Source organism: Vicia villosa, unplaced genomic scaffold, assembly GCF_029867415.1.
Source record: "Vicia villosa cultivar HV-30 ecotype Madison, WI unplaced genomic scaffold, Vvil1.0 ctg.003014F_1_1, whole genome shotgun sequence".
NCBI classification, from domain to species: Eukaryota; Viridiplantae; Streptophyta; class Magnoliopsida; order Fabales; family Fabaceae; genus Vicia; species Vicia villosa.
In genome coordinates, this window is record NW_026706093.1 from 107,221 (window position 1) to 120,021 (window position 12,801).

A 12,801-nucleotide genomic window follows, 5' to 3' on the forward strand; every position below is an offset into this window, starting at 1 on the left:
ATGCATTTATGCAGATTTATGTTGTTGATAAACTGGATTGTGAGAGAATGGATCAGGCACAACAGGAATTTTAAATTTCACTACAATATTATATTATGGGTGTGTGCAGATGTGTGTATGCTATCGACGATTATTAATAATTGAATTGATTTATGGATTACTTTTTAACAACCATAAATGAGCCTAATATTCTTAACAATATCATATTGGCATTTATAATTAATAAAAAAAAAAGAGGACCAGGTAAATCTTTGTCTCTGTTTTTTATTGCTCAAATCATGGCTATGATTATCAAAATTTTCTTCTTGTGCTTTGGTTGATGTTCTGTTTTTCACATTTGTGCTTTCTAAATATATAATAAGTAGTATGAGTAACAACTAATGTCTTTGGCATTCAACTATAATATTTATACTTTTTTCATTGTCTTAGATTTAGAACAGTGAATGAGAGCAGATATGGTCAATTCTTCCAACTTCTAACACAGCAAAACACATTCCATATTAGTTTTTTTTTAACAAAATGCTAATGTATCTTTTCTCTTATCCTACATGTTGGCTTAACCCAGATAGGCCTTATGGAATTGAAGTCTTTACTTTTCTGTTTTGGTTCATTGGTTGGGAATAGTCATGGTAGGGTGGTGGTTTCCTTTTCTTGATTGTTAGCTTTGTAATACAATTTGTTTGGTTCTTGGGCATGTGATGTCTTGTGCCTATGTCTTTTCTGTACTTTATTTTAAAAAGTTTACTAAAATGAAAATAAGGTGTTATAGATATATTTAGTTTTACCATAAAAAATTTTACTAAAATGAAAATTAGATAAATAGATATATTTAGTTTTACGATAAAAAAGTTAATTAAATTTAAAACGAAATGAAAATATCAGTTCATACCAACCAACTTTTTTCTCTCTTGATAAATAAGAATTAATGAGATTAATAATAAATAAGAATGATAAGGTATTTTCAAATCAAGATAAATATGAATTAATAATTAATGATATTAATTTTATTAAATACAAAAATCATGATTGAAGACTGACTTAGTTATATATTTTTTGTATAAATTCAATTGGTCATAAACTATCATTATTATTTCTATTAAAATTAAACCTAACTTAAAATTCAATATTTAAAATTAAACCTAACTCTTAATTCAATATTTCAATATTTATCTCAAGGGTCACTAACAAGATAATATTTAATTAATTTAATTAATTTAATTAATCATATTTTAATTTAAGAGACAAAATTTTTATTTTTAAATATTAATTTTTTCTCCATCTCACGATTATATATTTTTTAATCATTATTTAATATAATTAAATCTATATAATTATTGTTCATTTAAAAAAAAAAGTAAATCATTTCAATTTTGTATTTATATCTAAAATTTTACATTTGTATTTGATATTTTCTATGTCTTATAACATTAAGACTCATTCATGTGTTATCATATTAACAAATATATTATTATTATTTTTTTATTTCATAATTATCATTTGAAGATGCTAAGTTATTATATTTTTTAGTTATTTCTTCTAAAATATTATGAAACTAAAATGGGATTTATTATACTTTCTTAGGTTAGTCATAGTTTGGTTGTAAGCTACATCACCAAAGCAAAACCTTGAGTAGGAGTCAATTTATCAATTTGATCAAAGTCTTGAATTGCTGGTTGTAAACTACATCGCCAAAGCTCAAGAAATAGTGTTATCTATAAATAGTGCAACATTTCCTATATATTGATTTGATGAAGTCAATTGATCTGTTCTCAAAACCGTAGTCTGAATGATGGAGACTGTTCCTTGCCAATCTGCTCATCATAGTAAGACTTGATACAAAGGCAGAAGAGTTTCAAAATTGGAAGAGACAAGATTTTTGGTTTCCATGTAAGTGGAAATAAGAGTTTCAAAATTGTTTACTTATTACGTGATCTATGTGCAAATTAAGGTTGTGTAAAATATGGAACAAAACTATACCTTCAATCATGTTGTAAAGGGATGACCACCATCCCTCAAAGGATATTTGGCGTTGGTTTAAAGATTCCTCAATTTCTTTATCATGCTTCCAATCCAAAACACCCTGTAAAGTTTGTAGAGCATCCTTTGTCTTTTTTAGAATACTATTATCATCTTTTACTTCCAATCGTTGTAGATCATTCTGCAATGAAATGAGAATGACAACAAGAGCATACTGGGCTGCAGCAGCCCACCGAGAAGAAGCTAACCATTTTTTCTGACCATCCAGATGTTTGTTCCCATCTCTTTCTGTCTTGTCCCCACCATGTACTAAGCTACGTAAGTATTAGGCATTTGCAGCTCCTGTACTTTGCACCATCTTAGAGAAAGCACTGCCTTCATTTGCCAGCAGCTCCTCAAGGGTATCATACTCAAGAACCTTTCAAAAATTAAGTTAGTTACAGTGCCGCATTGAATCAAATCAACATCAGTATAGGGGTTTAGAGTCAACTTTAAGGCCTTTCTGTATTCATAACAATGACTTTTTAAAAATTTCAATTATTTGTACCAAAAAACTTCCAGCAATTGGATCATAACAATCCATCATGCCAACCAAACAAATCAAATTTTCACCAAAAACTAACACCATTACATTAAAAGAGCTATTTAATATTATCACTTTAGTACAAGCTACACCAGTGCCAAAGGATTTTAACCAATAATGAGTTAGCCAGCTATATGGTATGAACTTTGACTATTGAGTACATACCTTGCCTCCATCAAGCAAAAGAATCCCATCACAATCAATAATGGTGTTGTGGCAATGAGCAACAATGATCATTGTACAAGATTTAAACTCCTCTCTAATTGTTTCCTGTATGAGTGCATCTGTTCTAACATCAATCGTAGCAGTTGCCTCATCAAGTACTAAAATCTTTGATCTCCACAACAAAGCCTCGACAAGACTCAACATTTTCCTTTGTCCAACACTGAAGTTCTCACCTGCCTCAGATACCTTGACACAACATACTTTAATTAATGAAGAGAAGTTGGACATGTATGTATCTCATAAAAACCAATTTAAATTACTACAACAATGAAAATAATAATAAATATTTGATTTCTTTAGTAATTTTGGATCAATCACCGTACACTCTGCAATTTAGAAAAAGTTATAAGGATATATAGAATTATGAATAGTATTAAAAACCAAAACATAAAATACACTTAAACATCATTTTCCTAAATATTCATAGGCAATACAATCTCTTAAGAAAGTAAAAATGCATTACAAAGGAAAGGTATTAAAAAGTACAAACATGAGAAAGACAGAGAAATTCAGCTACTTTAAACTAACAGAGTAAAAGATCAAGTAAACTGAAAATAGATTCTAAAATGAAATGCTCAAATATAAATCATACAACAGAAGTGAATGATAACATAAAATATATTGACCAATTGAAGAGAATGGAATAAAAAAGATATAAACAAACGTGACAGGTAAATTCAAATGGTATTTGAAGATGGTTAATAAGTTAACTTCCAGCATAAATAACATAGCTCAGCAATTCAAATATGGTAGTGACCATATAATATTCACATATAAAATACAATAGAAGTAAGAAATGATGTTGATGAATCACAAATATTACAAATCACACATTTTATCCACTCGTAGTTGACAATTGGTTACATATGAAAACAATGGAAGTTATTTATGAGAGGGGATTTATTGTTATATCAAAACAACCAGAGAGAATTGACTATTTATATGTGGTGAAGAAATAGACTATTTTATTAGTAAGGATCAATGTAATATATGACATTAAAGTAATGAAGAAGGTATATGAAAATATGTTACAAAACAGACTCTTTGGAATGTGAAGACAAATTTTAAGATTGAATAATAACAAACAACCATCAAACTTAATAATGTTATTAATAAAAGGTCATGATCCCCGAGCTACAAACCACTTACAGGTTTAACTTTTATGACTTAGACAAATATACGATATTATAAAGCCTGGTTTAGCTCTTATGACTTAGCACCTTCTGACATTTCCCTTTCTATCATTTCCCTTTCCCCCATTTTTTAATTGAGCCTCTTCAACAAACTAACCAACCAAACTATTTAGAACACATGTTCTAAACACGGACAAACACAAACAACACATGATGAAATATTAAGATAAACTATTAACCATTGATAGTGTTACAGAACCAGTCCTAGTTTTTGCCTGTAGCATGAATAAATTTTAATGAATTGGTCACAAACATAATTGAATTAGAAAGAAGGAAATGAATGAGTGTAAATAATCAACAGCTAAGCGATAAATTTATGACATTACCTAAAATGTGATTTGTCAGGTATTCAACTTCTTCAGAACTGAACCTACTTGAGAGGCTTAACCTATAAAAACCTCATAACTTGGTACAGAGACACTAAGAGACTTAGCATGGAAAAGTGATTTTTACCTTGCTTTTTGAAAAAATCTGTTTACCTCATCCCATCTGTGCATTCATGAGTGCAACCAAAATTAAACCTTGCTTTAGGACTCAGAACAATTAATCAAAAGAAAAACATCATAACCCATAAAACAAAACACCAAATCCAACAAACGCTATAACTAACCAGCTTGGGTAGGTGGAGGCGGCTTAGACGGCAACTGACCCGACTTATTCGTCTGAGCACGTTTCCTCTAGTCCTTCTCGGAAACTTTCTTAGCCAAAGCCTCCGTCGCTTTAAGTTGTTCGGTTATGATAAGCTGGAGATCCTTTATATCATCACCAAGCAAATCAAATGGATTCTTAGTGGCCATCTTGACAACAACAACAAAAACAGAAGACAAGACTCAGATTCACTTCACATGATAACTGTAACACTATGTTTGCAATGTTTCCTTAGTTCAAACTAAGGGTTTAGATCGGAGAGAGAAGAAGAAGGAGACAAGGGTTTGAATCTGAAAACCCTAGCCGCAAAAGAGAGAGAAAGAGAAGAGAATGTGTGTTAAGTGAGAGAGAAGTGACTATCAGAATTATTTTTGAAATTTTTGGAAAAAGGAAAGATAGAGGGAAACCATTGAAAAGATAATGTATATTGAAATTGTGTTTGGTTTTATCTATCATGTAAAGCCATATATCAAACAATATTATTACACAATGGTTAATGGAAAATTCTTAGGTGGACACGGACCTAAGAATTTGTTTTACACACAACCAATCACATAATTTTAATTAATTAAAAAATAAATTAAGAATTTTCTCTCTCCTTCATAATCTCAACCACCCCATGAATCCAATTAAAAACAAAATTAAAATAAAAATAAATTAAAAATTACTAGTTTCTTATTGGTTGTGCCTAAGAATATAGATTTATGACCGTGTCCATGCAAGAATTGCTCATGGTTAATTTGGTGTTACCAAATAACCAATAGAAAAATTGAGAAAAAGATGCCACTTGGAATAATGGTGATATACGATTGGTGTAAATGAAGTTTGATTTAGCAAATTACCAATATGGACATATTTTAGTATAAAATAAAAATAACAAAAGAGTAATTAAGGAAGTTAATAAGCATATTATATTTTTAGTTAGGGAGTTGATTTACACTGAAAATGTATTACTTTTATTAAAAAAAAAAAATTACACATTCTTTTATTTAAATTTTCAAATTGAGTTTATTTCGTAGTCATAAATCACACTAGCCGCTACTCCAAAATTCAAAATTCTGAAACAGAAAACGCTCTCACTCTCACGGCGGAATCAGCAACGTTCACCGCCGATTAACCTCGATGAACTCCGATTCAGATTCTTCTCTGAGAAACAACGACGTCAACGATCGGCGCCTCAGCATCATCGATTTTCTATCCGCCGATGATTCGCTTCTCGATCCCGTTTCTTCCATTCACCAAAATTCAGGTCACATTTCGTTAATTTTTTGCTTCGTATTTCGAGATCAGATGAATCTTGTTCAAATTGAAACTCGGAGATTCGTTCTCTTTGTGCTTTTTTCAGAAAACGAAGCTTGGTACACTCCGAATTCGAAGAAGTTCGAAGACGCTGCTACCAAAATTGAACAGTGGGAGGACGAACCTCAAACTTCTGAGAAAAAGACCACGAGAAACCCTAAATGCAATTTGCGCAAGAGTTTAGCTTGGGACAGTGCTTTTTTCACTAGTGCTGGTATATTGTTATTTAAGCTCTCTAATTTTTTTTGTTGAATTAGGATTTTGAATGAGTTTAATCGATATGCACTTACATGCAAAATAGTTTTACAATTTACATTGTCGATCAATAAGTTTGTCATGTTATCAAATAATTATAAAATTTAAGTTTGATTTGGTCGGTGATTGGTTGTGACGGTAAAATTTGTCTGTATCCTATTTTCTCATTTTTAATATGTTGGTTTGTATTTGAATGGTGTTTATGTTTAGGGGTTCTGGATCCTGATGAGTTGTCTAGTATAATTGAGGGTGTTGAGAAGGAATCATTACCGAGGATCGAAGAGGATGTATACAAATCATGTGACTCCATTTCGACGTTAGGGAGTGATAGTTTGACCTTTGAAAGTGCTGATTTGGAGGGTGATTTGTTTGAGGATGTTAGAGCTTCAATTCAGAAATCTAGCCGTAAGTCCAAACTTGCAACTGCAGCAACTAGAGTGTCATCTGCCTCTGGGCTACCAGGGTTACAAACTCGTGAGTCTTTCTTTTCACTCTGTGTGTTTAAAATAGATTGTGTGCTGATTTATCTTTAATTAGTTCAATTGATGATTCTTTGATGTTTTATTTTTCAGCATCCAGAAAAGTTAGTGCGGTTACTCGCAACAAGGTAACTTACATTAATGTTAGTGACTAGAATATTTTTGTCGTAGTCGCATGTGCACATACATTTTCTTATTGCAACAATAATATTTTCTATTACTGAGTGAGATTGGTTACATTGATCAAAATATGACACAATGTCCTATGATCCTACCGTAGTGAGCTTGTTCAACTGTGGATATCTTTCAAAACTTAGGCTATAATTCCACCTTTGGAACTTTGACTTGGAGGAATGTATAGTTGTTGTATCATAGACTGAAATTGTGTAGCCTAATTGGGTTTCCATGTTGCTAAACAATAAAATCATGTCGGCAATAACTTTCTGTTGATTTTAGATAAAGGCCCCACCAACCCCTAGGAATCCAACAACACCAGTTGTGAGAGGAATTGGGAAGGCTACAAACAAGAATACTTTTACACAAATTCCACAGGTATGAAACTAAATAAACTACTGAAGAAAACTAGTGTCATTTCTAATTATACTAAACCATGATATTCTTATTTTGAAAAAGCCTCTTGCTACAAGGAGGGAATCATCTATTTCAAAACTATCAAAGTTACCAGCAAAGCCTATTGCAAGTTCCACAATTTCAGCCAAGAGAGCATCACTTAACGGTTTGCATGCCAAAAGTGAAACGGACAGAGCAAAACACATAATTGGTGGTTAGAACTAGCATTTAACTTTTTTTTTTCTTTCTCATTTTGGCATAACCCTTTCTGAGTTATAGTAAAAGTAAACTCATTTTTATTTGACCTCTTTAGATAGAGTCAGCTCAATGCCAAAAGCATCTGTTATTGGAGGTTCACGGGGTACACAGCCTAAGCCCACAATATTATCCAAATTAACTTCTGGTCAGTCAGTATCAACCAAGGCAAAATCAGTATCTTCCACATCTTCTGGTAGCAGTTTATCTGATAATATTGGTAAGTCTCCAATTATTTCTGCAAGAAGAAAAGTTATTGCAGGAAATTCAAAGCCTCCCTCATCTCGCCCTCCGGTCAAAACAACGTCAGGTTTTGCTTCAAGAAATAAAATTGAATCTGTGAATTCTAGTCTCTCAAGCTTGATATCTGCCAACAAGCTTTCTTCTAGTGTTTCCCCAGCTAGCTCCTGGTCTTCGGAGGCATCCATATCAGCTTCTATGCCTAAGTACATGTGCGATAGTTCAAGGTCCAGCATTGATAGTTGTTGCAGCAGAAAGGTTTTCTCAGACACTAATGCAGATAAAAGTATAAATTCTCAGATTGCTCAGGGTGATTTGAGCATAGAAGGGCATGAGGCTCAGCGCTCTGGAATTATCAATCCAAGTGTTAGGACTGCTTCTGTGGCAGCAGTTACTCCCTCAGCTCTTGCAAAACCTTCAGGCTTGCGACTGCCTTCGCCAAAGATTGGTTTCTTTGATGGGGTGAGCTTTCCTGCCTTCTTTATGTTTGATATAATCTTAAGACTTTTTGTTTTTACAATTTATATGATCATCTCTTAATTACATTGCATTTGTTGAAACGTTCTCATAATGTTATGTAGGTAAAATCTTCCGTGCGCACTCCACGTGGGGGAGCGCAACCACACTCTGCTGTGCTTCATGGCTTGCTAAAACATGGAGCAAGAAGTCCAAGTGAAGGGAAAAACAAAGCAGTGAGATCTATCACGCCAATTGGAAACAAAAAAATTGATAACGAGAAAAATCCTCATCCAAGTCATTTTGATGAATCATTAGATGTTGCAATTAAGGCATGTAGTGCAGAGCAAAATATCAAAAGCTCTACTGAAATGCTCAAGGGTGCTTTTAAAAATGTTGAATATACATCACTTTCGCAGGAAATGCAAAACAGCACTAATCATGATTTGCATCCACTCACTCGTGTGAATCACCAGGAAAATGTTTATCATGATAATCAAATTGATTGTTTGATCAAACAAGTTGGACTCATGAATATAAATTCCGCGACACAGGAAAAGATCAATGACAATTCTCTTTCTTTTCGGGAGACTGATGTCAGCTTCCAAGATAAATCCAATGGTATGGAGTTATCAAATCACAGGGAGCTTTTTAATCATCCTAAAAACCCGGAAATATTAAAGGGTTCATCAACTCCAGGTCTATGTGTTGCTCCAACCAGCATTGATATGGCAACTTCAGCAAGAAGACCCTTTGCGGCAAAAGATTCATTTTTCAACATGGATTTCCCTGTTTTCATAGAACCATCAATTTCAGAGGTAAAGCTGATTAACACATCTGTGCCTGAAAACATTACAAAAGAAAGCATCTGAGATGATATGATCAAGTTGAACTACTTAATTTTTCAGTTTGCTGCTTTGTGCTAAAAATGAAACCGTAGAAGTAGTGATCTTGATGTACTGTGTCAGATTACGAATAGCAAGTCTTTAAGTACTTGTTCTACCGTTTATTTCTATTTGACAGCATCTCTTTTTTCAAGGGTTCATTGTCATGAATCCATTTTTAGACTAAATATTTTGAACGAGAAAGGTGTCTTGTATCTTCTTTCATTTTCTTACAATTTGAGAATTTAAATGCATGATATGGTATTTATTTTCTTTGGCATTTTGTTTAATCTTTGTTATGCAGCTTATTTATCTTTTAATGGAGCCTTGATTTTGGCTTTACATTAAGTGTTCATAGTTTGATCTTGTGTTTGATTGGTACAAATATATGTTGGCTTTTATCACAACTTTTGACATTTATTTTCATGTTTTCCAACAAAAATATCTAAATAATCAACTTTTCTTACTATTTTCCAAAATATTCATGTTTCAAACAAAAAAAAAAAATTCATGTGTATAGCTTAAGCCAATTGGATTGGTTCTCCCATTTAATACTTTAGAAGGCAAGACTCTTGTGTTGGCGCCTCTAATAAATCAAGTCAATAATCAAGTCAATTCAAATAGCGCTTATAATGGATTAAGTCGATTCAATTGGTGCATACCTCTTTGTTCTTTAAAGGGGACGCCAATTCATTTGACATTTTTCTTGTTTGTTTTTTTTAATTGGTAATAAACAAAAATTGAAGAAATAAAATATTATATTTTAATAGATACTATTTTGTATAAATAGAGATTGATTATTTAAAATCTTACGACTTCTTATATACCATTTGTTAATTTAATATAAGTTTTACGCAAGATTGTGCAATATAAATAGAGCCATTAAAGATATAGACGACGTACCCATGGAAGAAACGCTCAAACCAATTAAAAAGTGACGTGATAGGAAGATAGGGTAAGTGTGTCTCTCACCCCACCCACCTAAGTCTCTTTCAAATATAACAAAATATAAAAGAAAATTTATTTTTAGTGTAACCAATTCTTATATCCACTATACTAATTTTTTTCTCACATCCATTATAGTAGTTAAAAACTATGGAAATCATTATATTATATGTATTACATATTCTTAACTATAATTGGTATAATTGAAATAGCAACATATAATATTTTAAACATAGAGAGTTACATCTATTTTGAAGTAGTTGTTTAAAACAAACAAAAATATTATCAATTATGAAAATAATCAGATGATCCTACGTAAACATAAAAAGTAAAAAATGTCTTCGCGTAATTTTCAATGAGAACTTTGCAGTTTATAATATTGGCAAAAAAAATATATCACCTCCGAGTCCCGACTGCATTTATTAAAGGAGTCATTAATGGTAGATAATATAATTTATCTTTCTAACCTCTTAAGCAGTATCTAGAAAACGCTCGTTAGTATTTCTTTTACTGATCTCTTAAGATAAGTTTTTTTTTTTTAAATTATGTGTATTTAATTTATCAAAAACATAAATAATTAATTTTAAAAATATATATTATATATATTCAATACATTAAATATAAAATATATTCTTTATTTATAATTTTTAAGCTCCGGGATTTTGGTTAGCATGACCCATAAAAAAAACTCATGACAATACGGTATAAATCATGCTTGATGGTAAATAGAAGTATGGACTTGTTTGAGGGAAAAAAAATGTAAATGTTAGTGTCCATGTACAATTGTTGAAACTAGAGTCATACCTAAAGCTAATAAATAAGGAAAATTTCTTTGCCAACCTCCCAACCTTCTAGTTAACCTCTGGTGAAAAATCCAAACTACCCCTGACTTCGGAAGTTTATTTCCGAAATGCAAGAAAAAGGTGTTTTCGGAGATGAACACCCTCCGAAAGCGCCTTTTTTTTTTGAAAAAATTGTCTTATTTCGGAAGTTCATTTCCGAAAACACCATTTCGGAAATGAACTTCCGAAACAATGCGCGTTCTGCAGATTAAGCAGAACACTCCCCCTCCCCCATTCATTTACCCTAATCCAACATCAAACAACACCAAAGGCGAAATTTTGTTAAAAGACTTCCAAGGCAACATCAAAGTCTCCAACAAGCTTCCTATACTACATTAAAAAGCACTCCAACCTCTTCAATCGGTAAGCATTATGAGTTTTAGATCTATGCTTAAAATTGATATTAGGGTGTTTACAAATAGGAAAATATGTATTAGGTTAGGTTGGTACTGGTATTTAGGATGTTTAGAATGTGTAGACATAGGTTTAAAGTTTGATTTTGGGGTCTGCCATTGTAGGTTGCAGAAAAGCTCTGCGCAGGGGTGTTTCGGAAGTTCATTTCCGAAAACACCTCCATCCCAGTTTCGGAAATGAACTTCCGAACTGTATCAGAAGTGCATTTTTTTTTGTTTTTTCATTTGTCTCGCATATTAATCGATTTCGATTGTTTACAGGAACATGTCAGGCAACCAGCCAGCACGCATCAGACAGGGCAGGGAGTCCCAGACTGCGTCGGCTAGACGCGAGCGGGCGGCGGCGCAGCTGGCGTCGACACGCGGGCGGGGCCGGGGACGCCGTGTGCACGTTCCACAGGACTTGGTGGAGAGTTCATCTGCTTCAGGCTCTAGGAGTAGGCTGGCTCGGGTATCTTCTTCCCGCCAGCGAGAGGAGGAGGATGAGGATGAGGAGGAGGAGGAGGTCATACCGGATGTTGACCCTCCAGTCTGGGAGGAGGAGGAGCAGGAGGTGGATAGCTATCCGGGAGGGCCTTTTGACACTTCCCTGCTGATTCACTACCAGGATCACGTCGCTCGGCGGATCTGGGAGGGAGAGGTATTTTTTTAACTTAGCCGTTTATTTGTCACCATTTTTTATAATTTTACCGTTTATTTCTCGCTTATTTGTTTTTTTTTGTAACAGGAGAGAGAGCCATTGAAAATGGTGAACCACTCCAGGAAGATTTTCGGTCTGTTTAAACCAGCAGCTCAGTGGTTTAACGACCATGTGCGAGGTTCAGGGCTTAGCGGGCTCTGCATGACCGGGTACACCACCATCAGCACCGGCATGCAGGGGGCATTTGTGGAGCGTTGGCACAAGGAGACGTCTTCTTTCCACTTGCCGGTGGGGGAGTTGACGATCACCTTGCATGACGTCCAGTGTCTTCTCCACCTGCCTATTAGGGGGCCGCTGTTGGACCACTCCAGGATCCAGAGGGTCGAGGCCATTGAGTGGATGACGCTCTATTTGGGCATGGAGCACGAGGTTGCTCACTATGAGTGCGTCACGACATCTGGGCCTCACATCCGGTTCACCACACTGAGTGCTTATTTTGAGCACCACCTGGACGCGGCGGCCGATGTCGGGCAGGAGGGTGACGAGCTATTCACACAGTACCACCGCGGCTGCGCTCTCCGGTGCTGGTACATGCATGTGGTAGGCGCTGCATGCTTTGTGGACAAGAGTTCCAGGTACGTCGACGTGGCCTACCTCCGCTATTTCATGGACCTGGATACCGTTCACCAGTGGAACTGGGGGTCAGCTACTCTGGCATATCTCTACCAGAAGCTGAATGAGGCCTCCAACTGGAGGACGAGGCAGTTGGTCGGATCCTACACACTGCTTACGGTACGTTTTATTTTAATACATTATCATATTTATTTATTTATATATGTTTCGTATTTAATTTTAATACATTATCTTGTTTCTGTTTCAGAGCTGGATCATCTCCTA

At 34.2% G+C, this 12,801-nt stretch overlaps 1 protein-coding gene and 1 pseudogene across 1 annotated transcript; one reads left to right on the forward strand and one right to left on the reverse strand.

Annotated features, from left to right (window-relative positions):
- Positions 1-1,182: 1,182 nt before the first annotated feature.
- Positions 1,183-5,046, reverse strand: LOC131640252 (ABC transporter C family member 2-like; annotated as a pseudogene).
- A 616-nt stretch (positions 5,047-5,662) lies between these two features.
- Positions 5,663-9,323, forward strand: LOC131640239 (uncharacterized). The gene is made up of 8 exons (XM_058910651.1): positions 5,663-5,875; positions 5,972-6,139; positions 6,391-6,654; positions 6,753-6,787; positions 7,116-7,211; positions 7,293-7,443; positions 7,543-8,186; positions 8,306-9,323. The coding sequence occupies exons 1-8, from the start codon at positions 5,749-5,751 to the stop codon at positions 9,050-9,052; spliced, it is 2,232 nt and encodes a 743-aa protein (XP_058766634.1). The 5' UTR covers positions 5,663-5,748; the 3' UTR covers positions 9,053-9,323.
- Positions 9,324-12,801: the final 3,478 nt, after the last annotated feature.